General features: G+C 52.9%; 1 protein-coding gene across 2 annotated transcripts in view; it reads left to right on the forward strand.

Annotated features, from left to right (window-relative positions):
- The window catches only part of RIN3 (Ras and Rab interactor 3), a 132,301-nt gene that overhangs the window by 79,313 nt on the left and 25,177 nt on the right, over positions 1-27,811 (forward strand). For both annotated transcript variants that reach the window (XM_043921499.1, XM_043921498.1), the window contains exons 4-6: positions 10,965-11,037; positions 17,172-17,263; positions 24,535-26,106. In XM_043921499.1, the coding sequence (XP_043777434.1) occupies positions 10,965-11,037; positions 17,172-17,263; positions 24,535-26,106 (1,737 nt within the window). The remainder of the gene's footprint in view (positions 1-10,964; positions 11,038-17,171; positions 17,264-24,534; positions 26,107-27,811) is intronic.

Raw genomic sequence — 27,811 nt, forward strand, 5'->3', positions numbered from 1 at the left:
GTCTGTTCTCGCTTCTCCTGACAGCTCTGCCCTCTGCTGGAGCCAGAGCTTCCGGCAGCCCTAGTCCAGCAGCCCCTTCCTTCTGGAGGGGACAGAGCCAATTCTCTCGCTTCACGGGTGACCCAGATGCACTGCGGCAGCATCTGGAAGCAAGTGGTGCTGAAGGCGGGCCTGGAACCACTAGGTCCTCTGGACGCCAGAGAAATTGCCACTCTCCCCAGTTCCACGCCTGGGAACAGGGCAAGGAGTTCTCAGCTAACACAGAAAAGTGGGCCTGATGATAGTATGAAATAGTCTTTTTCCTCCTCTGTCACGTACTGTCTAGGTCATGGTTCCCATGGCAACCATGGTGTTGCTGGACAGCAGAGGTCCCTCCAGCCAGAAGGCGACTGTGTGAACTTCCAGCTGAGGATGGAGCAGACGGGGGTGGGAGGGACACCTGAAAGAATGGGCGTGGTCACCGCAGGTGACCCCCACACCCCCCACATCACCCCCACCCTCACCCCCACACCCCCCCACCCCCCCACCACTCCCCAGCCTCTGGTCATGTTGGCTTTTTATTCTCAGGCTCTGCACTCCTGACCTTTCCTATCAGGGACCCAGCTTGGCAAGATCCCTTTCAGGAAGCAGGTTCAGAATCTATTAGAATCTGTCTGGCAACCCATTCAGGGTGTTATGTTTCAGGGAAGGTAGGCTCTGCAGTGTCACAGAAGTCTTTGGGGTGGGGCCACTTCCCGGGCCCACCCAGATTCCCCCAGCCACTTGTGATGCCCTTTTCTGAGAGGTCCGAGACCCCCACCTCTCCTGCCAGGAGCGATCCTTCCTTCATCCCTCTGGGGACACTCTTATGAGGCAGTTCTCATCCATCCGGGGCCCCATTCTGTAAATGTACACACTGAGACCTTGATACCTGCAGGGCTTTTTCTTGGATAAAAATCAATGAACATCCCTCCCAGCCTTACCCAACCACATTTTCAATCCTCAAAAAAGAATGAGCTGGTTGTATTGAATCTCTCCCGGCAGGAGGGAGTTTCAGATAAGTCCTGTGGCCAAAACCGTTGGCAAATTCCCCGTCACCCTGCTCACTGCCAGGCTTCCTCTCAATTTCTAAATCTGTTTCCCCTGATTTCTACAGAGCGTGACCATGATAAATATTTGTCAATGGTTGAGTATATAATGTCCTAGCTGAAGAGTAACTTGGACCCAGTCCTTCCAAGGAGGGTCATACCTGGAAATTAATGAACAATTTCTGTTGTCAAAAGGAATGTGTTTGAACAGAGATCTCTTAGGTTGACAGGGCTGTCTGCCAACAGGGAAGACAGTTTACATTTCCTGAGCAATCTGTACATTTCACAATGTTAAACCGTGGCAAGGTGTATATTCATTCTTTTTGTGATGATCTTTTCCTCAGCAGAGCCCAGGGTCAAGCTTAAGTGAACAGATGCTCACCTTCACTTGCCAGGAAAGACAAATCAGACCCTAAAGAAGGCACCTGCCAACAGCCGTCTCTTTTTAAAAAGAACATGCTGGAGAAGGGGTTCTCACTGGTCAGGTTCACTCACCTCAGTCACCGGGATTGTGTGGTAAAATTAAGCCAGGTGTGGCTGAAGTTTACCTCTGGACCAGCTATGAAGAAAATGTCGGCCCAGGAACTTAAGAGTAAGGTGGCACAGGGGACTTTGGTCTAGAGAAGAACAATAGCTGGTTAAAGACCCCCTCATACCTTAGTTATCACAATTTGTTGTGGTTATGGTTTAATTGCTAACTTGTGTCTGATTCTTTGTGACTTTCTGGACTATAGCCTGTCAGGCTCCTCTGTCCATGGGATTTCCCTGGCAAGAATACTGAAGCAAGTTGCCACTTCTCCAGGGAATCTTCCTAACCCAGGGATTTGAACCCACATCTCCTGCATTGGCAGGTGGATTCTTTACCACCAAGCCACCAGGGAAGCCCCTAATTATAACGGTAGATACTGCCAAATGCAAAGACGAGTTGAGAGTTCATTAAAGCAGGTTGGACATATAACTGTTGACTTATTTATGTGACACCATATAAATGCTTACTGTTTCACAAATTTGGACAGTATTCTTTTTTTTTTTTTTTTCACTCTTCAAATAAATATTTGAAAGACCCTGTTCAAGGATGAAAAGACAGCTGGGAGAAAATATTTGCAAATCACACATCTGACAAATGCTTTGTATCTAGATCAGATAAAGAACTCTCAAAACTCAACAATAAAAACCAAGTAACCCAAATGAAAATGAGCAATCTCTGAATAGACATTTTTCCAAAGTATATATGCAAATAGCCAATAAATTCATGAAACTATGCTTGATGTCATTAATCCTTGCGGAAATGCAAATCAAAACTACAGTGAGGGATACATGTGTATATATGGCTCAGTCCCCTTCTCTGTTCATCTGAAACTACCACATTGTTAATCAGCTATATACCCCAATACAAAATAAGTTAAAAAACAAAAACACAATGAGATACCATTTCACACCTGCTAAGACGATCCTAATCAGTAATAGACAAAGTACTAGCAAAGGTGTGGAGAAACTTATTTTTTATTTTATTTGTGTGTTTTTTTTGTCTGCACTGAGTCTTCATCACTGCTCACAGGCCTTCTATGGTTGCAACAAGTGGGGGCTACTCTCTAGCTGTGGTGCATGGGCTTCTCATTGCAGTGGCTCCTCTTGTGGAGCACAGACTCCAGGGCACGTGGGCTTTAGTCGTTGCGGCTCGGGGGCTCCATAGTTGGGGCACACAGGCTTAGTTGCCCTGAGGCATGTGGAATCTTCCTGGACCACGGATAGAATCTATGTCCCCTGCATTGGCGGGTGGATTCTTAACCACTGGACCACCAGGGAATGAACGCCTGTGGAGAAACTTAAACATGTTGCGAGTGGAAATGTTAAACAGTGCGGTTGCTTTGAAAAACACTCCACCAGTTTCTTAAATATGTAGAGTTACCATGCGTGCCGTGTGTGTGCTCAGTCATTCAGGTGTGTCTGGCTCTTTACAAACACATGGACTGTAGCCTGCCAGGCTTCTCTGTCCATGGACTTTTCTAGGCAAGAATAGTGGAGTGGGTTGCCATTTCCTCCTCCAGGGGATCTTCCCGGCTCAGGGATGGAACCCACATCTCCTGCAGCTCCAGCATTGCAGGCAGATTCTTTACCGCTGAGCCATTGGGGAAGCCCGTAGAGTTAACTGTAGGATCTAGCAATTCCACTTCTAGGCATACGCTCAAGATATGCAAACATATGTCCACATAAAAATTTGTACACAGATGTCAAGAGCAGTATTATTTGTAATAACCAAGGAGTGGAAACAACCCAAATATCTATCAGTGATGAATGGATAAACAGAATGTGGTACATCCATCTAACAGAATAGCATTCAGACATAAAGAAGAGTGAATGCCACCTTTAGCACAGGGAGTGCTCCTCAATACTCTGTAGTGACCTCTGTGGGAAAGAATCCAAAAGAGAGTGGGCTTAGGTATTTACAGACAGCAGAAACTAACACAACATTGTAAATCAGCTACAGGTGCTCAGTCGCTCAGTCATGTCCCAACTCTTTGTGGCCCCATGAACTGTAGCCCGTCAGGTTTTTCTGCCCATGGAATTTTCCAGGCAAGAATACTGGAGTGGGTTGCCATTTCCTACTCCAGGGGATCTTCCCCAACCAGGGATTGAACCCCAATCTCTTGCATCTCCTGTGTTGGCAGGTGGATTCTTTACCACTAGCGCCACCTGAGAACCAACTATACTCCAGAAAAGTGAAAGTGAAGTCGCTCAGTCGCGTCTGACTCTTGGCGACCCCGTGGACTGTAGCCTACCAGGCTCCTCCATCCATGGGATTCTCCAGGCAAGAATACTGGAATGGATTGCCATTTCCTTCTCCAGGGGATCTTCCCGACCCAGGGATCGAACATGGGTCTCCCGCATTGCAGGCAGACACTTTAACCTCTGAGCTACCAGGGAAGCCCATACTCCAGTAAAAGTTAACTTAAAAAAAAAAAGAGTAGTAAAGTGCTATCGCTGACTCCTGCTACAACATGGACATGGACAAACATTGAAATCATGATGCTAAATGAAAGAAGCCAGACCCACAGGACCACATATCGTATGATTCCGTCTATACAAAAAGTCCAAAATAGGCAAATCCATAGGGACAGGAAGTAGATTAGTGGTTTCCAGAAGCTAGGAGGAGGGAGGAATGGAAAGTGACCGCTGATGGGTATTGCATTTCCTTGGGGGGGATAATGAAAATGTTCTAAAATTGATTGTGGTAGTGTTTGCACAACTCTGTGAATCTACTGAGACCATCGTGCACCTTAAATTGCTGAGTTGTGTGGTGTGTGAATGATATCTTAATAAAATGGTTTTTTAAAAATCCAACATTTAAAAAACTGTCCAATTAGAAAACAGGAAAAGACATGAATAGACACTTGAGCAAAGAGGATGTACACATGAAAGGGCATTCAGCATCTTTTTGAAATGCAAATTAAAGCCACAATGAAATAACACTCTATACCTAGTGGAATGGCCAAAATAAAAAATAGTGACCACACCCAGCTGACAAGGATGGGGGGAAGAAACTGCATCGCTGCTACATAGCTGGTAGGAATGTAAAATGGTACAGCCACTCTGGAGAGCAGTTCCGCCCTTCCTTTGAAAAACAAAGGATGGACTTAACCTTGTGACCCAGCAAATGCACTTTGGGGCATATATCCCAGAGAAAGGAAAGTATATTTTCACGCAGAAACATGTACCTAAAAGTTCCACAGCAGCTTTGTGCATAATCACTAAAAACCAGAAATTCCCAGATGTCCTTCAATGGGTGAATGACCAAGGAACACCTAGACCATAGGTTGCTACTCAGCACTAAAAAAGAACGGCGTATTGATTCACTCAATAACTTGGATGACCCTTGAGGAAATGAACCAGAATGGGAAAAGCCAGTCACAAAGAATATGTCCTGTATGACTCCATTTATATGACATTCAATCATGTAATCACAGATTGAAAACAGATTAGTGGTTGCCAAGTGTTGGGGTGGATGTGATATGAAATACCTTGATTGAGGTGGTGATTACAGGCAGCTGGGATTTACACATGGGATAAAATTGCATAGTTCTCTACAAACACACACTCATATGTACGAGAGCTAGTATAAACCTGGTAAGATCTGAATGCGCTCTGTGGATTGCACGAAGGATGGCTTCCTGGTTCAGATATTGTCCTCTACTTATGCGCCCTGATATTGCCATTGAGGGAAACTGGATGAAAAGTGAAGAGGACCTCTCTGTTCATCTCTGCAACTTCCTGAGGACCTGTATTTCCAAAGAAAACAATTGCTAGAGAAATAGTTACATAAATATTGGAGAGCCAGCAATGTGCTCAGCACCATGCTTGGTGCTGAGGGCACCATGGAGAACGAAAGATACCTACACCATTCCTGCCTTGGCAGTTCATTCGTATTACTGAGTGATAAAATGGAATTTCCTAAAAAATGAATCTTCCAACAGCTTTTGGTTCTTTGCGGATTACTCATTTTGGTGTTGAGATTGTAAAGGCCAGAAGCCAGGCTGGGGTGCATGGACCCGGAATCTCCACCTTGTCTTGACTCAGCCTTGATGGTGAGTCATGAGGTGAAAGGTTTCTTTTTCTCTAGGCAGGGGCAAGTCCCATTGTTGTCACCTGGGGACATAGCAGATGGGACTAGCTGGTGCTGTTTTTTCTCCTCACTGTTTGAAAGAGAGATGGTTTAGACGGGGGTCTGGTGTGTTCCCACTGCTCTTTCCACTGAGGTGGCTGGAGGCTGTACACAGTGGAGGAGTCACCACTGCTTAGGTTTTCGGAGGGGAGCAGAGGGAGCCAGCATCCTTGTTGGATGACCTGGGGTGGGTGACCTGGGGAGCTTGTCAGCCCTCACAGGGCTCGGAGGGGAACCAAAGTAGCATGAGCCAAGAGGACTCTGGAGACCAGTCAGCCCCTGAGAAACATTTACAGAGAAATTTAGAACATTCAAGAAAAATTTAGAGAATCTTCATAGTTTCTCTGCTTACAAACGTCACATATGCTCATTATAAAAGTGCCAGAAAAACATAATACAGGAAGTGAAACTCAGTCCACTGTGTGTGTGTGTGCGTTTTCTTTTTTTTCTTAATCATGACTTTATTGAGATGTATTTACTTCATGTATTCAGCATCATACAATTCACCCATTTAAAGTGTATACTTTATTGGCTTTATATTCAGTTGTCCAGCCCTTACCAGGATCAATCTGAGAACATTTTCAACACATCAAAAAAGAAGCCTCGTGTTGTACAGTGTGAATGTACTTAAGCCACTGAATTGTGTTCTTAAAAATTATTAAAATACTGAATTGTATGTTTTTTATAGTGTGTGTGTGCGCAGTCACTCAGCCGTGTCCAACTCTGTGATCCTGTGGACTGCAGCCCACCAAGCTCCTCTGTCCTTGGAATTTTCCAGGCAGGAATACTGGAGTGGGTTGCCATTTCCTTCTCCAGGGGATCTTCCCGACCCAGGGATCAAACCTGCATCTCTTATGTCTCCTGTGTTGGCAGGCAGATTCTTTGCCACTGCTCCATCTGGGAAGCCATATCATGATAGAATACCCTTTTTGCCAAGCATGCTATACAGAGAAGTTTAAGATACAGTCCTTGCCTTCAAGGCAAAAGACAAATGAGGAGGATTAGCAAGGAAGGGCGAAGCTGGAGCCTCCTTGCCTGGGGAGAGAGCAGTAGCAAAGGCCCGGAGGCCAGCAAGCGCAAGTCGAGGTGTGGCAGGGTTGGTTCTTCCTGGAGACCAGGGAGAATCTGTTCAGACCTCTCTCCTGGCTTCTGGTGACAGCCAGCAACCCTTGGCTTGTGGCTGCATCCCTCCAATCTCTGCCTCCGTTTACACATGGCTTCTCCTCTCTGTGTCTGTGACCCAGCTCTTTACATGTTTTCTTACAAGGACACCCATCATTGGATTTAGGGCCCACCCCAATCCGGTCTGACCTCATGTGAACTTGATTCCATCCGCCAAGACCCTGTTTCCAAATAAAGTTGCACTCAGAGGTACCAGGGGTTAGGATCACAATGTGTCTTTCTGGGAGACACAGTTCAACCCACAATAGATAGGTGCTTTATTAACTCTGTTATGCAGCTGAAGGAGATTCCAGGTGATGCTAGTGGTAAAGAACATGCCTGTCAATGAAGGAGACATAAGAGGTGCAGGTTTGATCCCTGAGTTCAAGTGATCCCCTGGGGAAGGAACTGGCAACCCACTCGAGTATTTTTGCCTGGGAAATCCCATGGACAGAGGAGCCTGGAGGACTACAGTCCATGAGGTCACAAAGAGTCAGACACGAATGAAGCGACTGAGCATGCAGGCACGCATACAGCTGAAGAAACTGAGGCTCAGGGGGGGTAAGCAATCGTGATGGAGATACGTTTACACTCAGGCCATTTGGTCGGGGCGCTGCACACACCCTCTGGCCAGTGCAGGACACAGGGCTGTCCTGGAACTTGAGCGCCACCCCCACCCTCTGGAACAAAGGCTTGTTTAACTCTCAATGGTTTGCGTTCACCTCTGCTCCAGAACAGCGTGAGGCTGCCTGGCGGGGCTCCCTAAGTGCCAGGTGTCCCTTTGGGCCCCTGGAGGGAGGGCATGAGCCACGTGGTGGGAGGCCTGAGACTCCAGCCAAGGCACCATGTCCCCCTTCACCACGCCGAGGCCTCTGCTCCTCTGGGATCCCCCTGCCAGACAGACTTTTATATTTTGAACTGTTTATTTCTTTATTTTTATTCGTCTTTGGGTGCGATGAGTCTTCATTGCTACACATGGGCTTTCTCTAGTTGTGGCGAGTGGGGGCTACTCTCTAGTTGTGGGGCACAGGCTTCTCGTTGCGTAGCTTTTCTTGTTGCAGAGCTCTGGCCCTAGAGCATGTGGGCTTCGGTTGTTGTGGTGCATGGGCTTAGCTACTCCACGGGATGTTCCTGGACCAGAGATTCAACCCATATCCCATGCATTGGTAGGTGGATTCTTAACCACTAGACGAGCAGGGAAGCCTCAGTCAGACTTTTAGCAGACATTTATAATCTTCCAAACTGCATGTCGGCTTCCTTGGTGGCTCAGATGGTAAAGCGTCTGCCTGCAGTGCGGGAGACCTGGGTTCAATCCCTGCTTCGGGAAGATTCCCTGGAGAAGGAAATGGCAACCCACTCCAGTACCTTTGGCTGGAAAATCCCATGGATGGAGGAGCCTGGTAGGCTACAGTCCATGGGGTTGCAAAAAGTCGGACATGACAAAGCAACTTCGCTCACTTTTTAAACTGCATGCCACACACGTGCTGAGGAGGGCTCAAGGGTGGGCAAAGCCCTGGCCCTGGCAGGCAGGAGCTCCCCGGGTGTGGCCTTGCTGCGCTGTTCCCACGAGCAGGACGGGGAAGTATGAACGGGGGCTGGGGGTGGGGCAGAAGAGGCCTGGTTACAAAGGAACAAACATGACCTTGATCCTCGCTTGTGCTTGGACCAGTCTCCTATTTTCACAGTAAAAAGGGGACTGGGCCACTATGTCTAGAACTGTGTATGGCCCCAGCCACAAAAATGGATGAGCCCTGGTCCTTGCTCCTGAGGAGGGGACCAGAGTAGGGGTACACTAAGTCTAAAGGAACTGAGGCCTTTCCAGAAAGTGCCAGGGGCACAGGAGAGGAAGGGACTGCCTGTCTTAAAAGTTTCATCTGTGTCTGCAAAGGTCAGACCGTGTCTCAGTGGTGAAGGAAAACTGCTCATTGTTGAGCAGGCCTGGTATAAAGAGGCTAGGCTTTTTGCATGCATCACCACTAATCCCTCTTGAAGGATCCATGAGAAAGGTCTTGACTCCAGTTTACAGATGGAGCATCCTCTCCACCTCTCCCAGCTACCAGAGATCTTTTGACCCCAGCCTATAAATGGCAACCCACTCCGCTACTCTTGCCTGGAAAATTCCACGGACAGAGGAGCCTAGTGGGCTACAGTCCATGGGGTCGCAGAGTCCAACACTGAGCGACTTCACTTTCACTTTCCCTTGGCCTGTTGGTGCTGCTAAGGTCGGTGATGCACTTATGTGCCACCAGGTGGCATTGTGGACCAATTCATGTCCATTAACTCACAGAGGGTGGTAATTCTATGCACTGATGTTTCTCAGACTTGTTTTTTATGGACGTCTTCTCAGTACCTCCAAGAACTGTAACCTACTCAATGTTTTGATTTAAACTCCCTTGTAAAATTTTTATATCTATCCTAATGAGAAACCGTAATCTCTTTGCCATAAATAAATGATGAATGTAATTCCCTGGTGGCTCAAGCAGTGAAGAACCAGCCTGCAATGCAAACCCAGGGAGATCTGGGTTCGATCCCTGAGTCACGAAGATCACATGGAAGAGGGCATGGCAACCCACTCCAGTATTCTTGCCTGGAGAATCCCCAGGGACAGAGGAGCCTGGTGGGCCACAGTCCATGGGGTTGCAAAGAGTCGGGCAGGACTGAGTGACTAAGCACAATCTTTTAGAAAAATCATGTTAACTGTTTAGAACACTGCAGTAGCATATAGAAAGAAGGAAAGTATTAAAACTGTTAGAACAAAACATGTTAGTTTGCGTATCCCTATACCCATCTCGTAGATCACCAGTGCAGCGGAATGCTGACCTAGGCTTTGGAAGCAGGCTGCGGTCACCTAGATGCATGAGTGCTTAGGGTTGGAAGGGCTCTTCCCTTTGCAGGTAGAGGAACTGGGGCATTGAGAGGGGAAGGGACAAACCCAGAGTCACACTGTCCACCCCAGGGCTGGAGCCAGGCCTGGGACCCAGCTCCGGCCTTATACCTCCACCCCACGGATGCTCAGAAGAAACTCAGGAAGTTGGAAATGAAATGTGAGGCACACATGTTTCTTGGCCCTCTGAGGCCCGAGAAAGTTCACTGTGGGTTCCACATGCAGAGAGCATCACTTGTCGGGAGCATGGAGCCCTGGGATGAGAGTCAGGTGGCATGGGGGCGGGCAGCTGCCAAGACCCCTGGTGAGCAGCGCAGCGTCTCTGGGCCCCTGACCCTGGTGCTCTGCTGCAGGGCATGATGTGGTACCACGCTCTCCTCTGGGCAGTCCACGCCGGCTTTGGGCCCTGACTGCCACATCCCGGCACCCTGCCCCTCCAGGGAGCCACATCCACCCAGGATGGGCTCTCTCTTCCTTGATCCCTCTTCCTTGTCAGAGCTGGGAAATATGGGCATCACCCTCCCTCTTGAGTTATTTGTGCAGCCAAATCAAGTGAGGTTCTGACAGGCCCAGGGGTTCTGACAGGCCACACTGGACCAAGGAATCTCCTGGAAGCTAAAAGCAGAACAGGAACTAGCCATCCTCTGCTGGCCCCCACAGTCCTCAGAATTGTCAAGTGGAGATGACCCTGAGTGTTTAATTCGGGACATTTTCAAGTTCTGCTTTTACAATCTAGAGTCTTCGGTGTTATTTCGCTCAAAATGGTGCATGTGTTATTAGTTAACGCCAGTTGCTGTAATAAAGAGGCCCCTGAAATCTTGGGCTTCCCTGGTGGATCAGGTGGTAAGGAATCCGCCTGCAGTGTGGGAGACCTGGGTCCGATCCCTGGGTTGGAAAGATCCCCTGGAGAAGGGAAAGGCTACCCACTCTAGTATTCTGGCCTGGAGAACTCCATGGACTGTACAGTCCATGGGGTCACAAAGAGTCGGACACAACTGAGCGACTTTCACAAAAATCTCAGGATTAGCACCACAGAAGTTCACTTCTCTCCTCCTCTCCCTACGGTCCAATGGGCTGCTGATGTGTTTGTGACTGCAGCAGGCCGGGCCCTGCAGCAAGTGCCGGAACCCACAAGTGAACACAGGGCAGACTCGCACTGACACTCATCCAAGCCTCTGTCCTCTCTCCCCAGTACTGTACCTGGAAGGCTCCGTTCTTGTGTTTGAGGACATCTTCAGACTGATCGCATTCTACTGTGTCAGTAGGTGAGTATTCCTGGCCCCACAGGAGGGCATCTCACTGGCAACAGATGTTCATGCATCCTGGGTGGGGGCGGGGGAGTCATAGGGGAGCCCCCGAGGGAAGGGTGCAGCCCACAGGATGCAGAGAGAGGGGGCAGTCCCCTGGCTTCGCCCTGGTACCCATGAAAGGGAGGGGGGTGCCTGCTCTCCTGCTTTCTTTCTTTAAAGGTCCCTCCCTCACCTCCACCTGCCCCCTTGGCTCACTGCCCATTACCTTCCTGTCTTCTGGCTTTCGGGACAGCTTGGGGCCGGTCCTGTGAGGAACCTGACCCGCCCCCTTGGAGGAGTTCTAGAAGGAACTTCCTGTAGGGGCAACAGGAAGGGCTGATCCTCTTCATGGGAGAGAGCGTGTGATTTTTGAAGCAGCTGCTGGGTGGAGTGGGTGTCTGTAACCACCCTCAGGGCTGCTCTGTTCATTCAGAACTGGTTGCAGGTCAACAGGAATTTAAAAATACATTTTGGTGCCAAGAAGCCAACGGCTTAAGCTACAGGGATTTGACCAGGGCTGGGCAGGATGTCTTGGGGCCCAGGGCCCCAGGCTCCCCTCTCTCTGCTTCAAAGAGACCATCCATGCTGCCTTCACTCAACCCAGGGCAGCCCTCCCACCTCCCAGGACCCTGCTGGGCCCAGTGGACACAATCCTGATGCTGAAATAAGGTGCTAACAGCTCCTGCCTGTAGGGGGCTCTCCAGGTACACAATGAGGTGCTAGGGTTTCATAATCCATTATTTTCTTAAATCTTGCTGAAAGTTCCGCCCCGTGAAGTGCTCTTTTAGTCTCCCACCTCCCCGGGTTTTTTTGGCTGCTCTATGCAGGGCATGGGATCTTTGATCCCCAACCAGGGATCCAACCTGTGCCCCCTGCCGTGGAAGTGTGGAGTCTTAACCACTGGGGTGCTCTTGTTAGTCCCACGTTACAGATGAGGAAGCTGAGGCTAGAGAAGTGAGTTGTTCAGGGTCATGCACCTGGTAAATGGCAGGGTGGAGGTTCAAAGCAGAGCGCCAAGGTCCGTGGTGTTTGTGCAGCCGTCCCACTGTGTTCATTCTACAGTGATTCTGATGACCTAGCATGTCCTTCTAGGCCCACAAAGCCTAGCATCAGGGCTCCCTGGCCCTTTGTACATTGTGACAGGTCAGGTTCTCAGAGTCAGGCCCTTTCCTGTTCTGAGAAGTTCTACCTTAGTGGAAGATGATAGCCTAGAGTTTGGCCCAAGATAGATGCTTCCAGTGAGTGAATGAATGAATGGTGACATAATTGCAGAGCTCAGAATATGAGCTAACCTTTCTCTCTCAACTTTCTCCTCTGTAAAATGAGAACGCCACCCATGCTGTAGATGCTGGAGAAAGAAATAAGATACAGGGACAGCACACTGCCCGACACCCAGGAGGTGCTCTGGTTCTGATTCCGTGGGTTGGGCCACGGGAGGGTGTGCTCGGGTGCTGACGTCATCTGTGTGAAGCGAGACCCAGAGCCATGGTCACCAAACACTGCTGTCACCTCCCACCCGCTCCTCCTCTGGCTGCTGTTTCTCCACGTTCCAGAAAAGCAGGTGCTTGTTCACCTGCCCTCAGACACTCAGGGGACCCACTGGGAGGTCACAAGGCTCAGAGCCTGGAGCTCCTGTGTTTGAGGGGAGGGGGCATCAGCTCCAAGGCCACCTCTCGGGACTGAAATGCCGCCAAGGAAGGGCCCTTGACTGGCAGTGGAGAGCCCGTTCCCGGCTGTGTGACCTTGGGCAAGTCCCCCGCCTTCTGCCGGCCCCAGTCACCTCACCTGTCAAGGGGAGCCAAGACAGAACCCCAGAGCGCTAGAGCTGTGTTACTTTGTGCGATCTGAACGAGCAGCCATCTTCAGAACCAAGTGGCCCGGAGGTCATGGGCAGTGAACCAGAGATGCACATTTTAGGTGCCTTTGTCGCCGGCAAGGCCTTGCACAGAGGGGCGTTTTGAGATCTGCTAAACACCCAGGTGATACAGGCCAGTCCTGGCTTCAGACAGAGCCTGTTCCCCGATGGGCCCTCGGGGCCCCTGTGGCCTCGATGCCTGTCCACTGAGCACAGTCCCTGCAAGAGCGTGGACCAGCCCTGATTCGGTCACACGGGATCATGAGGGCCGGTCCTTCTCCAGCGCTCTCAGGAGCACGTGCTCCTCTGCCCTCCGGGTGGGAGGGCGTAGATTCGGCTTCACGGTACCCGCCCCAGACCTCACTGGAACCCTGATGCTCTGGGCTGGATGGTGGATGGTGTGAGAGTTCTAGAGAGTCTGAGTCCCATAGTCACCCAGGGAGCTGGTTAACACTTCCAGGGCCCACTCTAGGGATTCTGCGTAGCAGGCCTGGAGTGGGGCACAGGAATCTGCATTTATAACAACACACACACAATCTGTATTTATAACACACACACACAATCTGCATTTATAACAACACACACACAATCTGTATTTATAACACACACACAATCTGTATTTATAACACACACACACAATCTGCATTTATAACACACGCACACAATCTGTATTTATAACATATACACACAATCTGCATTTATAACACACATATACAGTCCACATTTATAACACACACACACTCTGCATTTATAACACACACACTCTGCATTTATAACACACATACATACAATCTGCATTTATAACACACACACAATCCGCATTTATAACATACACAAAATCCACATTTATAACACACACACACTGCATTTATAACACACACACACTCTGCATTTATAACACACACACTCTGCATTTATAACAAACACACAATCTGCATTTATAACACACACACAATCCACATTTATAACACACACACTGCATTTATAACACGCACACATACAATCTGCATTTATAATACACACACATACAATCTGCATTTATAACAAGCCTGTCTGCAAACCAAGGTTTGGGAACTGCTCCTAAGAAAAGGATACTAACAGCTTAGCCGAGGGCCTCCCGGGGGCGTACTCAGAAAGGAGAATCCATGTGCAGGGGGCACTCGAGGGCCTCCCCTGAAGGAGGAAGCAGCAGGGGAGTGGGGTGCAGGACGGGGACAGGAGAGAAGCCCCGCCAGGGTCCAGTGCCAGGGTGCCTGGCCTCAGTGGATCCCTCTCTCCGGCAGCTCCAGAGCACAGAGCAGACCTTGGGGTCCACAATAAGCCATGGGGCTGGACTTCTGTGCCCCCAAGCCACAGGCACTCAGGCACGTGTGGCTCTCCGTAGGGCCACTGGGGCAGGCACTGAGGCTCCAGTATGCCAGGACAAGCCTCTGGGGGTCACGGGTGCCGGCCCTCAGGAGCAAACTCCGCAGAGGCTGGACGATGGGTACAGAGCTGGTAAAAAACACTGAAGTGCCTGGAGGGGGCGGCAGCAGTGACTGCTCCAGTCAGCTCCGTGGACCAGGTGTTTACTGATTTGGGCTCACACTGTGTGCTGCCCACAGAGCTCTTTCTAACCTGAATGGTGCTGCAGGGTGGGGCAGGGGGTGTTATCACTGCAGACCCACTTCATGAGGCTCGTGACCCCTGTCCCATGCTGTGCCGAGGACCAGACCTTTGCAAGGAGCTTAGCAGAGCCCCTGGTCTGCAATGAATCCTCCAGGAGGCATCAAGCGTGTTCTTCTTGCTGGTGTAAATGAAGATGCTGCAGCTGGAGTTGACCTGCCTCAGGTCACCCAGCTCAGTTCTGAGCCAGGTCTGAACCCCAGGTTGTCTGATTCCCGAGCCCAGCTGCCTCTGCCCGGCATACAGGGCCAGGCCCGTGGTCCAGAGGACGTGGGTCTGCTTTCTCTCAAGCAGCAGCTTCTCCCCTTCCATGTGCGGGGAGTCTAGGCCCTCTCGGTGGGAAGGGTGACACTGGCGGCCAGGCAAAGAAGGGCAGGAAGAGAGTTCAGGTAGAGGACACAGCATGGTCAGAGGCCTGGCAGCGGGTCAGCTGCAGGTTGCTTGCGGGTCAGCTGCAGGTTGCTTGGCAATGGCCTCCTGGGGAGAGCTGGACACATGGGTGGGGGATAAGGTGCCTGGAAGGCCTGGAACGCCGAGCCCAGGAGCTGCATGCAGGGCTTCCTTCCCTGGTGCTGGGCGTTGCTACAGCTCACAGATGGATTGCGCTTGAGCAGAACCACGTGGCTGCAGAGGCTGGGGCTGTTGAAGCAAGGGGAGTGTAGACACCAGCTGGGCTCTGCAGCCACCCAGGCCCCAGGCAGGGGATGGGGAACCAGGTGGGCTGGGGGCAGTCATTGCAGGGAGGAGTGGGGAGGCAGGGGGAGCCCAGAGAACCGTTGGGGCTCTTATCGTGGGCACAGGAGTATGAGCAGGCGTGATGGTTCCCACTAGGTGCCCCCCTGCTGTGCTGTGTGGTTTCCACAGTAACCCCATAAGGGAGCATCACGTCCCCTGTCCAGCCAGGAGATGGAATGACACCCACCAGGAATGGCAGAGCTAGATTTTACCAGGCTCCTCCATCCCAGAACTCATGCTGGTTTTTTCTTTCTCCCTCTCACTTAAATTCTTTCAATGGGAGGGAATTCATGCTTCTCCCTCTACTTTCCTTTTGAGAGTGGTTGACTTTCAAAACCACAGAAGTTACCCGGGATGTGTGAGGAGATGGAGCCATGAGGCATGGAGGGGGTGCAGACATGGTCTCATAGCCTTCCATTCTGGAAGCGCTCCCCAAATTGCCCCAAAATTTATAGGACCTGGACAGGATGGGGGTGAGTGCCAAACCCTATGGGAAAGAGAAAGCTAGCCTGTGTGAGCTAATACGATATTAATAATATACATGATGACTGGTACTTTTAATCCATGGCCCACAACCCACTAGGAGGTAACAGTAGAAGAAGAAAATGTATTTGGCCTTAGTGTAGGTTCTGGACACAGAACCCTTAAATTCTTGGAATTTCCTGAGTTGACAGGGGCATCTCTTATTATTCATTATGAGCCCCTTTCCGTCACACCTGCATTTATGCAAACCCATAAACAGGAGAGGCTCCTAGACAGCCTCAGGATGGGGCTGGTCACCAGGAAGACCAGTGATCAAGGCAAGGAACTTCCAGCCCCACCCACCCACCTCCTAGCTGATGGACACTTTGAGGCGCTGGGAGGTGCCGCGTCCAGAGAGGCGTGGAGGGGAGCCCCTTGCCCTGACCTTGCCTGTGTGCCTCTTCCATCTGGCTGTTCCTGGGCTGCATCCTTTACAATGAGTCAGGAAATGTAAGTGTTGTCCTGAGTCCTGTGAGCTGTTCCCAGCAAACTATCAAGCCTGAGGAAGGGGTCATGAGAACCCCTGACTTACAGCCTGTCGCTCAGAAGTACAGGTGACCTGGGACTGGGATCTGAAATGGTGGGACTTAGTCCTAGCCTATATTAAGGACTAATAGTTAATTAGTGCCAACTCCAGGCAGTTAGTGTCAGAATTAACTTGTAGGACATCCCTTTGTTGTCCGGAGAATTGGAGGATTGTTTTAGAAAACATCCCAGAGGGGATCATAAAGGCCTTCTCTGACCTGTTTCCCCATCTGTACAATAAAGGTGGGGGGCTGTATAGGCCTCTTCAGGGGGGTCTCTGGAGCGATCCCTGAATGGGCTGCCATTCAGACCAAAGGCAGCAGATTGAGCTGGCGGACTGTGTTGTCGGGAGTTCCTGTGTGCAAGCTCGCCGAAGGATGTGCGCGAGTGGTTTCGGGGGGAAAGCGGGAGGTAGGGTCTGGCTGTACGTCTGCTGCACACCTTAGTGTGGAATGGCAAGGCTCGGAGGGCCGGAGGGGGTGGGTCCCTTGCCTTCCCCAGAATAGCTCCTTTAGAGGAAGCTGCATGGGCTTCCCTTCCATGCACCACCCCTCACCATGCCCAAGGAGGGTCTCAGCATCTCTGAGTCCAGTGGAGACACAGGACCGGAATCTGACCGGTTGCTCCCTCAGCCTCCTGACTCCACCCTTCGGCCCCAGGGAAGTTTCCAGTCTGCGTGGCGATTCCAGCAGCCGGCAGGGTTGCCGGGTTCCTCCTCTCCGGGCTGTGGATTGGGAGGTGGCAGGGCTGAGATTGGACACACGGAGCCCTCCCCAGACTTGACCTCCGACCCCTCGTGTCTCCGCAGAGATTTATTGCCCTTCACGCTGAGGCTGCCCCGGGCCATCCTCGAGGCCAGCAGCTCCACAGACCTCGAGATCATCTCCAACCTAGGCCTGGGTAAGTCCCCTCTGGGGGTCAGAGCAGGAGACCGGGCTGTTAGGACCAGGGTTCCCGGGAGGCCTCTCAGGCTGAGCCCAAGCTGGATCCTGAGTCCCAGCTCCCACGGGACCACCCGCTCCCCTGCCCCAGGTGCCGAGCCCCCCAGCAGGGAGACGCTCCCTCTTTTCAGAGTGGCCTGTCAGGGGGTCTCACGCACAGCCTTGCTGGGTCTGAGGGAGCAGTGGCTGGTCAGGGCCCACACAGGCTGACCTGGCATCAGAGTGTGGCCTGCGAGAAGCCAAACCAAACACCAGGGTCCATCTCAGCATGACCGTGATCATTAACTGAAGTGTGCCCCCCACCCCTTGGCCTGCTCCCTACCCAACCACATGCTCAGCACACCCACCCTGCCTCTTACCCTTCTGATCTTTTGAGGGATTTGGGGGTGGGGGGAGTAAAAGACAAGAGTGTTTCTGATCCCAGCCCTTCTACGTAATAGTGAGAAAAGCTCACACTTCTTGGGCCCTTTCCATGGCTTCACTGAGCCAGCACCCACCTCTGACATGGCCTCACCATGGTGGCCCTTCTCTGGAAGCCCATGCTTCCCAAATATGGGGCCACCAGGAAGCCAGGCCGGCCACCCCTGCAGGCCCCCATCCTAGGTAGAGGCCAGGTCACATTATGAACAAAGCAGTTAATGGGCCCTTATCAAGACTAAGCCACACAGGGAATATAGTCAATATTTTATAACAACTTTAATGGAGTATTATTGTCTATAAAAATTTTGAATCATGATATTGTGCACCTGAAACTAATATAATATTGTAAATCAACTATATGTCAACTTTAAAAAAAAGAAAAGTTAGACTTCCCTGCTGTTCCGGTGGTTGAGAATCCACCTGCCAATGCAGAAGACACAGGTTCAATCCCTGGTCTGGGAAGATTCCACGTGCTGGGAGGCAGCTAAGTCCATGAAACCACAACTACTGAGCCCATACTCCACAAGAGAAGCCACTGCAATGAGAAGCCCGCACACCGAAACTAGAGAAAACCCACATATAGCAACAAAGACCCAGCACCGCCAAAAATAAATTAATTAAATTTTTTTTTAAGTCTAAACCATACCCAGGAACCTGCACTACACATGGCTGAGCCCACTGGAACGTTTTTACCGGTGCTGGTCAGATGGAAGAAAGATTGATGCAGCAGGCAGGACCAAGGCATAGATGAAGCCAGAGGCAGACCTGGGATCGGAGGAGATTCCCCTTGGTTCTCAGGCCAGTCACTGTCCACCCCCTGGGGGGCCTCTGGACAACAGAGAAAGAGCTGCCACAAGGCAGCTCACGGTCAAAGGCCAGGAAGTAAGAGGAGTCCAGGCCCTCGGATTTCATGAGCAATAACTGTGCTCTAAGCTCTTCACCTGCATTGACTCATCAGATCCCCAGACAGCCCAGTACGGCAGGTTGTAATGTTGTGATGCCGCTTTATGGCAGAGAAAACAGCCACAAGGAGCTGAGTGACACGTCCAGTGTCACAGGGTCCACGGAGGGCTGGGCTGTTAGGCTCCAGCCCCCACCCACTAGCTCCTGCTGCCCCGTCACTCTGTATCCAGGCTCTCCTGGGCCTGGTTGACCCAGTTTGTAAACTTCGGGGCTGGTTTGCAGTTGATGTTGGGAATAAACACTAAGCTTGGGCCCCAGGTGTTACAGTTGCTGGGCTCTTACTCTTCCAGAAGCTTGGGTGTGGGACAGGTGTGTGTGTGTGTATATGCTCACTCGTGTCTATTTGTAACTCCGTGGCCTGTAGCCCTCCAGGCTCCTCTGTCCATGGGATTTCCCAGGCAAGAATACTGAAGTGGGTTGCCGTTTTCTTCTCCAGGGGATCTGCCCAGCCCCGGGATCGAACCCACATCTCCTGCATTGGCAGGTGGACGCTTTACTGCTGAGCTGCCTGGGATGGGTGAGCGTCTGGAAACTCATACAGTTCCAGCGACACCCCTCCTGAGGGCTGAAATGGCAGAGGTGACACTCTCATTGCACTCTCTGGGTGCTGTCTTGTGTAATCCTTGCATTCCCATTTTAAAGATAGAAAATCAAGTCTTAGCACGGCCAGGGAACGTGTCCGGGATGCTCCAGGCGGCTAGGAGCACAGCTGGGAAGCGCACCGAGAGCCTTCTGACTCCCAGCACAGCGGCGCCCCTGCCCCTTGGCCTTCTCAGTTGTTTGTGCAACGAGCAGTTGCTGGCTGACTTTGAGTTCAAGTTCAAGGGCAAGTGAGATGCATGCACTCCATCTGGGAGGCTTACTACCTAAAGGAGGGTCTGTTTGCAACCTCACTGCAGGTGGGTTGAGGCAGGTGCCCCTGGGTTTCACTGCCCCAGGGACCCCCAGGTTTCTCTCACCTGGGGATGGGGTGTCCCTGAACCCTAGGAACGACTATGCTCCTCTAGGGAGAACCATATTCCTTTCTGGAATCGACAAGCCCTTCTATCCGGGCAAGCTTGACCTCTTGGGCTGGTTGAGGACATGAGAGGGGAGGGGCCCTCTGAGAAGCAGGTGGCAGCTCAGGTTGTGTGTCAGCGTCCGCTTCCTTGAGAAGTGGATTTAAATGAAACCCGAGGACACTGCAGCTTAGGAACCAGAGAGTTCTGATCAGGCCTGGTGTCCCCAAGGGCTGAAGCACGGAAGTGAGGCTCACCAGGAGAAGTTTTTCCTGGAGCTGAGGAAGGGTTAATTTTTCTGTTCATCCCCAGAAAGGATAGAGACCCAGAGCTCAAAGGGCACGTCCCATCAGAGACCAGAAGCCTTGGCTCTGAGATGTGCGGACCGCCCCGGCCTTCACCTGCAGTAGCAATGACAAATAAGCAAAGATAAGGGCCGGACGCCCCAGGCACAGTGCCCAGCGTTTCACACATTCTAAGGAAGGCACTCTGTGGCAAAGAAGTGAAACCAACTCAAAATAGTTAGATAAAAGGGGATTTAGTGAAAGGAGGCCAGGGAGTATCCGTGATAGGAGCAGAGGGTCTGCCCAGCTTTGCAGGCAGCAGACGCTCTTCTCTGCACACAGCTCAGCCTCCTTAACCCCTGGTTCCCGCTCCCGACTCCTCCATCCTTGGGGCTCTGATGCCCACCCCCGCATACCGATCTGCTGACCTTGTCGCTGGAATAAAGTTTATGAGGCATTTGTGTTTTCTGTCACTAGTGTCAGCAATGTTTCTTATTCTGGCACTCTACTCACTTTTTACAAAATGAATAGAGTGTCATAAATATCCAGATCATTGCACAAGCCTGCTGTTCAGACAGAGATGATGGTGCTGAAATGGGGTTATTGACCCACAAGCTCAGCACCAGGTGATTGCCCAGAACATTTGCTCCTGAGCTGATGTAAGAAAGTCTGAACTTGGCCTTGGAAAAGCCAGCCTTCGAAAGGGTTCTGTAGGTAGAAGCTTGAGACCACAGAATTAACACAGGGAGCAGTTGACTAAACTGCATGCAGTTAATTCTTCTCAGTGCAAAAGGAATCTAGAGAAAGCAAGTTAGACTTGCAGAGGTTCTCAGACATGTTTGCAGTGTGTATATGTTTAATATTTCTAAAATATGTTTAAAAAGAGAATATGTGCTATAACTCTTCGAAGTTGGCCTGTAACTTGCTTTTGCCTTTACGCTATACAATGAGAACTTTCCTAGTTGTCAAACATTCATTGGAAAGTCTATTTTGAATGACTGTCTTCACAGCCCACCTTTGGGATGTCACAGAAACATTCACCCACTGATCTCATCAGACTTTCTAGCAGTTTCCATGGCATCTGGAACACTTGGCTGCCTTTACTCATGCCCTCTTTGTTCCGCTGGTAGCCTGGGGTTCCTCAATTGTGAAACCTCTGTTGCGTTTGTCCTCAAGGTCTACAACCCAGCACCTGGCCTGGCCAAGGTCCTCTGAGGACTGTAGGCATGGACAGCTGGCAGGGGGCATCTCCAGGTGAGATACAGGAGGCCACAGGGCCGGCAGAACGTCACACAGTCTGAGGGCGGCACACAGGCAGAGAGGGCACAGGCCCTTAGGGGAACTGCGGCCGCTGAGCGGAGGTTGGCCCGGTGCCGCTAGGCGCAGACGCCCACAGCCGCACCAACCACTATGATTGCATGACAGCGTTCCACTTCTCCCCTGGCCTTGGCATTCTGCAGAAAAAGTTACCTACTTCCTTTTTTCAAAAAAAAAAAGCATGAAGACCTGAGTTCCCTAATAGGCCCCCAGACCCCAGGGCGCCGCTCCTTGGGTCCCAGCTTCCCCCACCTCTCAGACTGGCCTTGACTTTGAGGCCTCTGCCCTGCGGGGTATAACCACCAGGCCTATCTTAGGGGCAGGGGAGCAGTTCCTAGTCACCCAGCCTCTGGACCTATTTCCCTGAACCCTGCTGTCTGTTCCACTCTTGTAAGAATGCAGATCTGAGTGGTGGAAAATGTGTTCTTTTTTTCTATGTGATGCCCCCCACCCCTGCTGTCCTGAGGTGAGCAGTCTGACGTAGTCCATCACTTACAGAGCTCTTTGGCCTCCTTTTTGCCTTTTACCTCTCATGTTCTCACTTCTTTACTTCTTGTCTTTAGACACCCTCCCAGGCCCAGGATGAAACCAGAGGACAGGCCTAGGGTTGGTCTGTCTCATCAGTGTGCACCAGGGCTGGGGAGCCAGGGGAGTGTAGATATGGCCTGAAAGTATCAGGAAGAGCTCCACCAAACTGGTGACATTTGACCTGGGTCTTGAAGGTTGAGTAGGAATTTGCCAGGTGGAGAGGGTGGGAAAAACATTCCAAGCAGAGGGAACATTAGCCAAGACCCAAAGGTGGGGCAGTCCAGGAAGTTCAGGAAGGAGTGAGCAGCAGGGAGGCTGGGGAGGAGACTCAGTAGGTGATGCTGGAAAGGTGTAGAGGGTCAGATCCCACAGGGGATAAATGCCAGGCTAAAAGTTCAAAAGTGATTCTGAACAAATAGCAATCAAGGGTCTACGATATGCCCAGCATAGAGCCACCAGGAGCAGAATGGATTGGAGGCAGAGTGGGGACACGGAGGCAGGCTATGGCCGTGATCTGGGTGAGCAGTAATGGGAGTGTCCAGGCATAGGCGGGCAGTTCTGTTGACTGCCTGCCCCGTGACTTGCACTTTCTCCCAAAGGAAGGGTCTTTCGGGAACTTGGAGGCGAGCCTTGGGAGCCTCAGCTCACCTATGGGGCTGCTGCCCAGTCCCTTCATCAGTCTGGCTGCCTGCTTGCTCCTTGCTAGGAGGCAAAGTACCCAGGAGAATGGACAGGTCACGGAGGGGTCAGTAGCTGCCCAAGAAAGCAAAGCACAAGGCACAGGCAGCCTTGAGAAACAGCCCTCCCCCGCCTCCCCCGGAGATGGTGGAAGAGCCTGAAGACACACCCTCCCATGCAGGGCCCCCCACGTCCTCAGGGAGTGACTGGCAGGGGTGCACATTGGAAAGTCACATGAAAGTTTGTCATCTTTGATACAGTGGAGACAGCTGGCCGCAGCACTTCCAGACATGGGGTCTCTGCCCACGAAGGGACTGTACCATGAGCCCCGCTCTGCTCTTCTGCAATGGCCACCCCAGAGGGATGCACACGGCACTGTCTCAGCTTCTCAGCAGCCCTGCTGTCCTGGAATTACACACTGCTCACCTTGATCGGGTTTCTGACCTCCTTGGCCAGCAAGCTGGTGAACACCCACACCCCTGAGCGTGCCCATCCCTTGGGATGAACACACACGCACCCACGGCTGCCCTCGGCCATCTTGCAATGTCTCCTTTATTCCAGTGTCAAGAACCTGTTATGTTTGTACCCTGACCCTGGCTCTGGGGTGTACGCCACCCCACCCCTCACTCAGGCCAGGAGAGCAACAGGGATGGGAAGTGTCGCAAGTTCCTATGAAGGGCGGCCATGCATGTAACACATCGGCCAGCACCCGGCCTTCAGAACTAGTACGACCTAGTTCAAACCCAAGCTCCTTCATTCCCCGACCTGGTGACCTTTCATCTCTCTGGGTCTCTTATCTTCATTTGTCGCATGGGGACAACCTGAGGACTTACACCCGAGGCCTGTGGTCAGAAACCCTGAGACAGTCCCTGTAGAGCAAGCAGCCCACACACCCAGGACCCAGCACATGTTTGTTCCTGGTATTGTCTTTGATGCTATTTTTGGTAATTTACTTACTGATGACTCCTTCCCGGAGGTAAACAGCCTTGGGTGGGAGACTGGAGACCTGGCCTCATTAACAAGGAAATGGCACTATCAATCTCTAAAATTAACAGCTTGGACAAGACCTGGGTTCCCTATTCCTCTCCAGTAGAAGGGACTGCTTGAATGAGTTCGCAGTGACCTGCCAGCCCTCTGACCTTGTTCTCAAAATGTGCCCCTGGGGCCCTTCTTGGAGCATCCTGAGCTTTCACCTGGTTCTCCAGAGGGCTTGGTACCGAAAGGTCGGGACCTCCTGTGATCTCATCAACCCCTGACTTGGACATCCCGTGCCCCTTACCCAGAACAAGCCTGGCTCTGACCATCAGAACCTGGAGAGGGAAAGGCCTGCGCTGGTGGCCTCAGCCATGGGCTAAGTCAGGAGAAAGGCGTGTGCTGGGCCTCAGCAGTGCGGGAGCTCAAGCTTTCCGAGCTGAGGGCAAGAGGGCATTCTCCTGCTTTAGCACTGAGATCGACCAGAGGCGGAATCATTTTGCAGCGGGCAGGCGATCCCCCTCTTGGAGGGTCAGGTCTGAGCTCACTGGCCACCATCCATAGTTCATTCTTCCTGCTGTGACAACTGCAGTGGCCAAGAACAGGCCCAAAGTCCCTTCTCTGTCGGGACCCCAATCTAGATTGAAGCCTAGAAAGGTCTGGAGACTTGCCTCAGAGCCCCCGGCTGGTCAGCAACGGGAGCTCTGGGCTTCGTCCACTCCATGCCCACACGAGCCTGCACCCCAGATCATGGGTGCCCCTCTGGCGGCTCTCACATGCCAGGGGACAGGACCCAGGCGAGGAGCCTGTCACCGGCGCAGTCCTGGCCCCACCCCGGCACCACAGGGGAGGACGGCGTGGGGCTTCCCCCTCCCAAGGCAGGAAGTGGTAGGAGAGGTTTAAAACAGTCCAGGAGGGGAAAACAACCTTTGAGCTGGTGAAGCAAACACCTCGCCACCCGGCCCTCCCTCGGCCCTGCCCCCACGCAGCCCGCAAATACCACCCGGTCCGGTCCACGCAGGGGCCCAGCTTCAGGGACTTACCGCCTCTCCCTCTCTCTTCTCGGACAGGCTTCTGGGACTCCTCGCTGAACCCCCGGCGAGGAGGTGGGAGTCCAGCCGAAGCCCCAAGAGACCCAGCCCCCGGAGCGCCCCCTGCCTCCAGCCTCAAGTCCACCGCCCATCCCGAAAACTGCTCGTGTGAAATCGAGCTGTCCATAGGAAACGGCCGCCTGTGGTTTGTGAATCCGATTTTCATCGAGGACTGTGGCCGTGCCCCGCCGGCCGACCAGCCCCCCGCTGGAAGCTGCCCCTCGCGCCCGGCGCCCCCCACCTCTGACGCTACCTCACCCACCTCCCGGTGGGCCCCCCGCCGCCCGGCGCCCCCTCCCCCGCCACTCCCCCTGCACCCTCCGGGCTTCAGCCGGCCTCCTCCCGCTGCTCCTCCCGCCCCGGCCAGTCCTTTGCCCAGTTCTCCCCCGGCGGCGGCTCTCCCGCCTCCAGAGGCTCTTCCGCCCTCACCCCCAGCATCCGCCCCCCACTTGGCACCCCATGCCCCGGGCCCCCCGGAGCTTCCAAGCCAACCACCCATGACAGCCTGTGAGAGGCTCCCACGTCCCCTCGCAGGCCTGGACCCTCTCAGGGAGGAAGAGATGAAGCCAGGGGCAGCCGCCAGCCCCTTGCAAGCCCCCGCCCCCGCAGTGCCCACGAAGAAGAGCCTCCCCACGGTTCCCCCCAGACGCCGCATCTCCGAGAAGGTCTCCCTGGAGGACCACAGTGCAGGGAAGCCGGACAGGGGGGCAGCCACAGAGGGGGGCCCGGGGGGTCCTTCCAGGGCATCACCACTCCGCCTGCCTCCCCAGCGAACCTCAGACAGCCCCGGGGACAGGCCTCCGAGAACCACAGAGCCAGGCCAGGAAACATCAGCCCAAGCCAGCAACCCAGGCAGCGCGCCAGAGCCTCCGAGGAAGATCCGACAAGCCCCAGTCCCGCCTCCCAGGAAGAAACGGGTCTCCCGGCAGCTGGCCTCGGTCCTCCCAGCTCCCCTGGAGACGGCGGAGCTCTCCGCAGCAGGGGAGGCCCTGGAGAAGCCCACGCCTGGTCCCCCCGGAGAGATCCAAGGTCCTGCCTCCCCCGCTGGGGGTAATCAGAGCCCGCGTGCGCGGGCAGGGGCCCGACCCCAGAGCGCTCCAGAGTTCAAGGGCTCCCTGGCCTCCCTCTCGGACAGCTTGGGTGTGCCCGCCTCGGCTGCTGACCAGGACTCGTACTCGACCAGCAGCACGGAGGAGGAGCTGGAGCAGTTCAGCAGCCCCGGCATGAAGAAGAAGCCGTCCATGATCCTGGGCAAGGCGCGTCACCGCCTGAGCTTCGCAAGCTTCAGCAGTGTCTTCAATGCCTTCCTGTCCAACAACCGCAAGCTGTACAAGAAGGTGGTGGAGCTGGCCCAGGACAAGGGCTCCTACTTCGGCAGCCTGGTTCAGGACTACAAAGTGTACAGCCTGGAGATGATGTCCCACCAGACCTCCAGCACCGAGATGCTGCAGGAGATCCGCACCATGATGACCCAGCTCAAGAGCTACCTGCTGCAGAGCACCGAGCTGAAGGCCTTGGTGGACCCCACCCTGCACTCCGAGGAGGAGCTAGGTCGGTCCGCGTCCAGGACAGGGGCCGGGAGCGGGCGGGAGCCAGGGACGACCCCAGACAGGCTGCCCTTTCCTTGAATAACCCCTCTGCTGTTCTGCCTCTTCCTTCGGAATTCGGCCCATGGGCCCAGTTAGACGGCAGAACCTCAACCACCTGAGAGTGGGCCGGCCCCCTCCTTCAGGATGCTCCTGGTTTCATTAGGGAGACAAATCGCTAGGAGCGATTAGCGGCATAAGCAGCAGTAATATGTGTGGCTACTGAGGGCCAGAGGCAGTCTCTGCAGGAGACCTGGTGGCTTCAGAGATGAGGGCACCTGAGAGGGCATGGACCCTCTTGTTTTATAGATTAAGGGGAAGGCCCTGGAAAGGGAAAGCACTTGGCTGAGGTCACACAGGAGCCAGGAGCAGTGGGGAAGCTGACCACAGGTCCCCGCCTCTGAGTCACCACACCTCCAGCTGCAGAGGCTCTGAGGACTGGGAAGGACAGACAGGAGAGTGGTGAGGGAGGCTAGGGCAGTCGTGTGTTCTCCTGTGGGAGAGGCTGGAGAAGCAAAGGGGAAGAGGGAGGCTGTAGGATGAGGACCGAGACAGCCAGGACCCGCCCCAAGCCCAGACGTGGGCCAGCTCTAGGCGTGCATGGCAGGGTTACCTGGCCTCTGCTGAAACTCAGCCATGGGGACATGGGCTCCTCCCTCACTCCCAGAGATAAGGCAGCCCAGGTGTCTCTCTACAGGGATAGGACTTGGGACCTCTGCTACCAGGGCCAATAGCCGAGACCCTCCCCTCCACCCGCCCCAGGAATTGAGTAGAGCCAAAAAGACTTCCCAAGAATATTTCACTACTGTCAATCAAAGCTGAGCATTGCCTTGCTATCAAGCTGACCTGGGTTCAAATCCTTGCTCAGCCCCCAACTAACTGTGACCTGCATCAGCAGAGCCTAAGTTGATCCATCTGTTGAGTGAAAATTATGACATGTATGTTGCAGAGTGCTGTGAGATCAGAGATGACTAATTCTCACTCTGCTAGCTGATCAGGATGCCTCTTAGATAAGATAGCGTTTGAACAGAGAAGGAATAAGCCATGCAAATAGCCATGTGCATTCCTCCAGCCAAAGGGAATAGCAGGTGCAAAGGCCCTGAGGTAGGAGCAAACCTGGCAGGTTGGCAGAATAGCAGGAGGGCCAGGGTGGCTGGAGCAGCATGAACACGGGGAGCAGACAAGGTCATGAGTGAGTGGGGTCACAGGGTCAGATCACAGAGGGGCTTGTGGGCCATGGGAAAGGCTTTGGCTTCTTTTGTGCATGAAAGAAAGAAAGAAAGTGAAGTCGTGTCCAACTCTTTGCAGCCCATGGACTGTAGCCCACCAGGCTCCTCCGTCCATGGGTTTCTCCAGGCAAGAATACTAGAGTGGGTTGCCATTTCCTTCTCCATGGAATCTTCCCGACCCAGGGATCGAACCCGGGTTTCCCGCATTGCAGGCAGATGCTTTAACCTCTGAGCCACCAGGGATTGGGGCACAGGAATATCATGATCAAACACAGCAGAGCACGATTGTGCTGGTTGCTATGTTGGTGTTGCTGCTGCTGCTGCTGCTGCTAAGTCGCGTCAGTCGTGTCCGACTCTGTGCGACCCCATAGACAGCAGCCTTCCAGGCTCCGCCATCCCTGGGATTCTCCAGGCAAGAACACTGGAGTGGGTTGCCATTGC

The sequence above is a fragment of the Cervus elaphus genome, chromosome 13, assembly GCF_910594005.1.
Source record: "Cervus elaphus chromosome 13, mCerEla1.1, whole genome shotgun sequence".
NCBI lineage: Eukaryota > Metazoa > Chordata > Mammalia > Artiodactyla > Cervidae > Cervus > Cervus elaphus.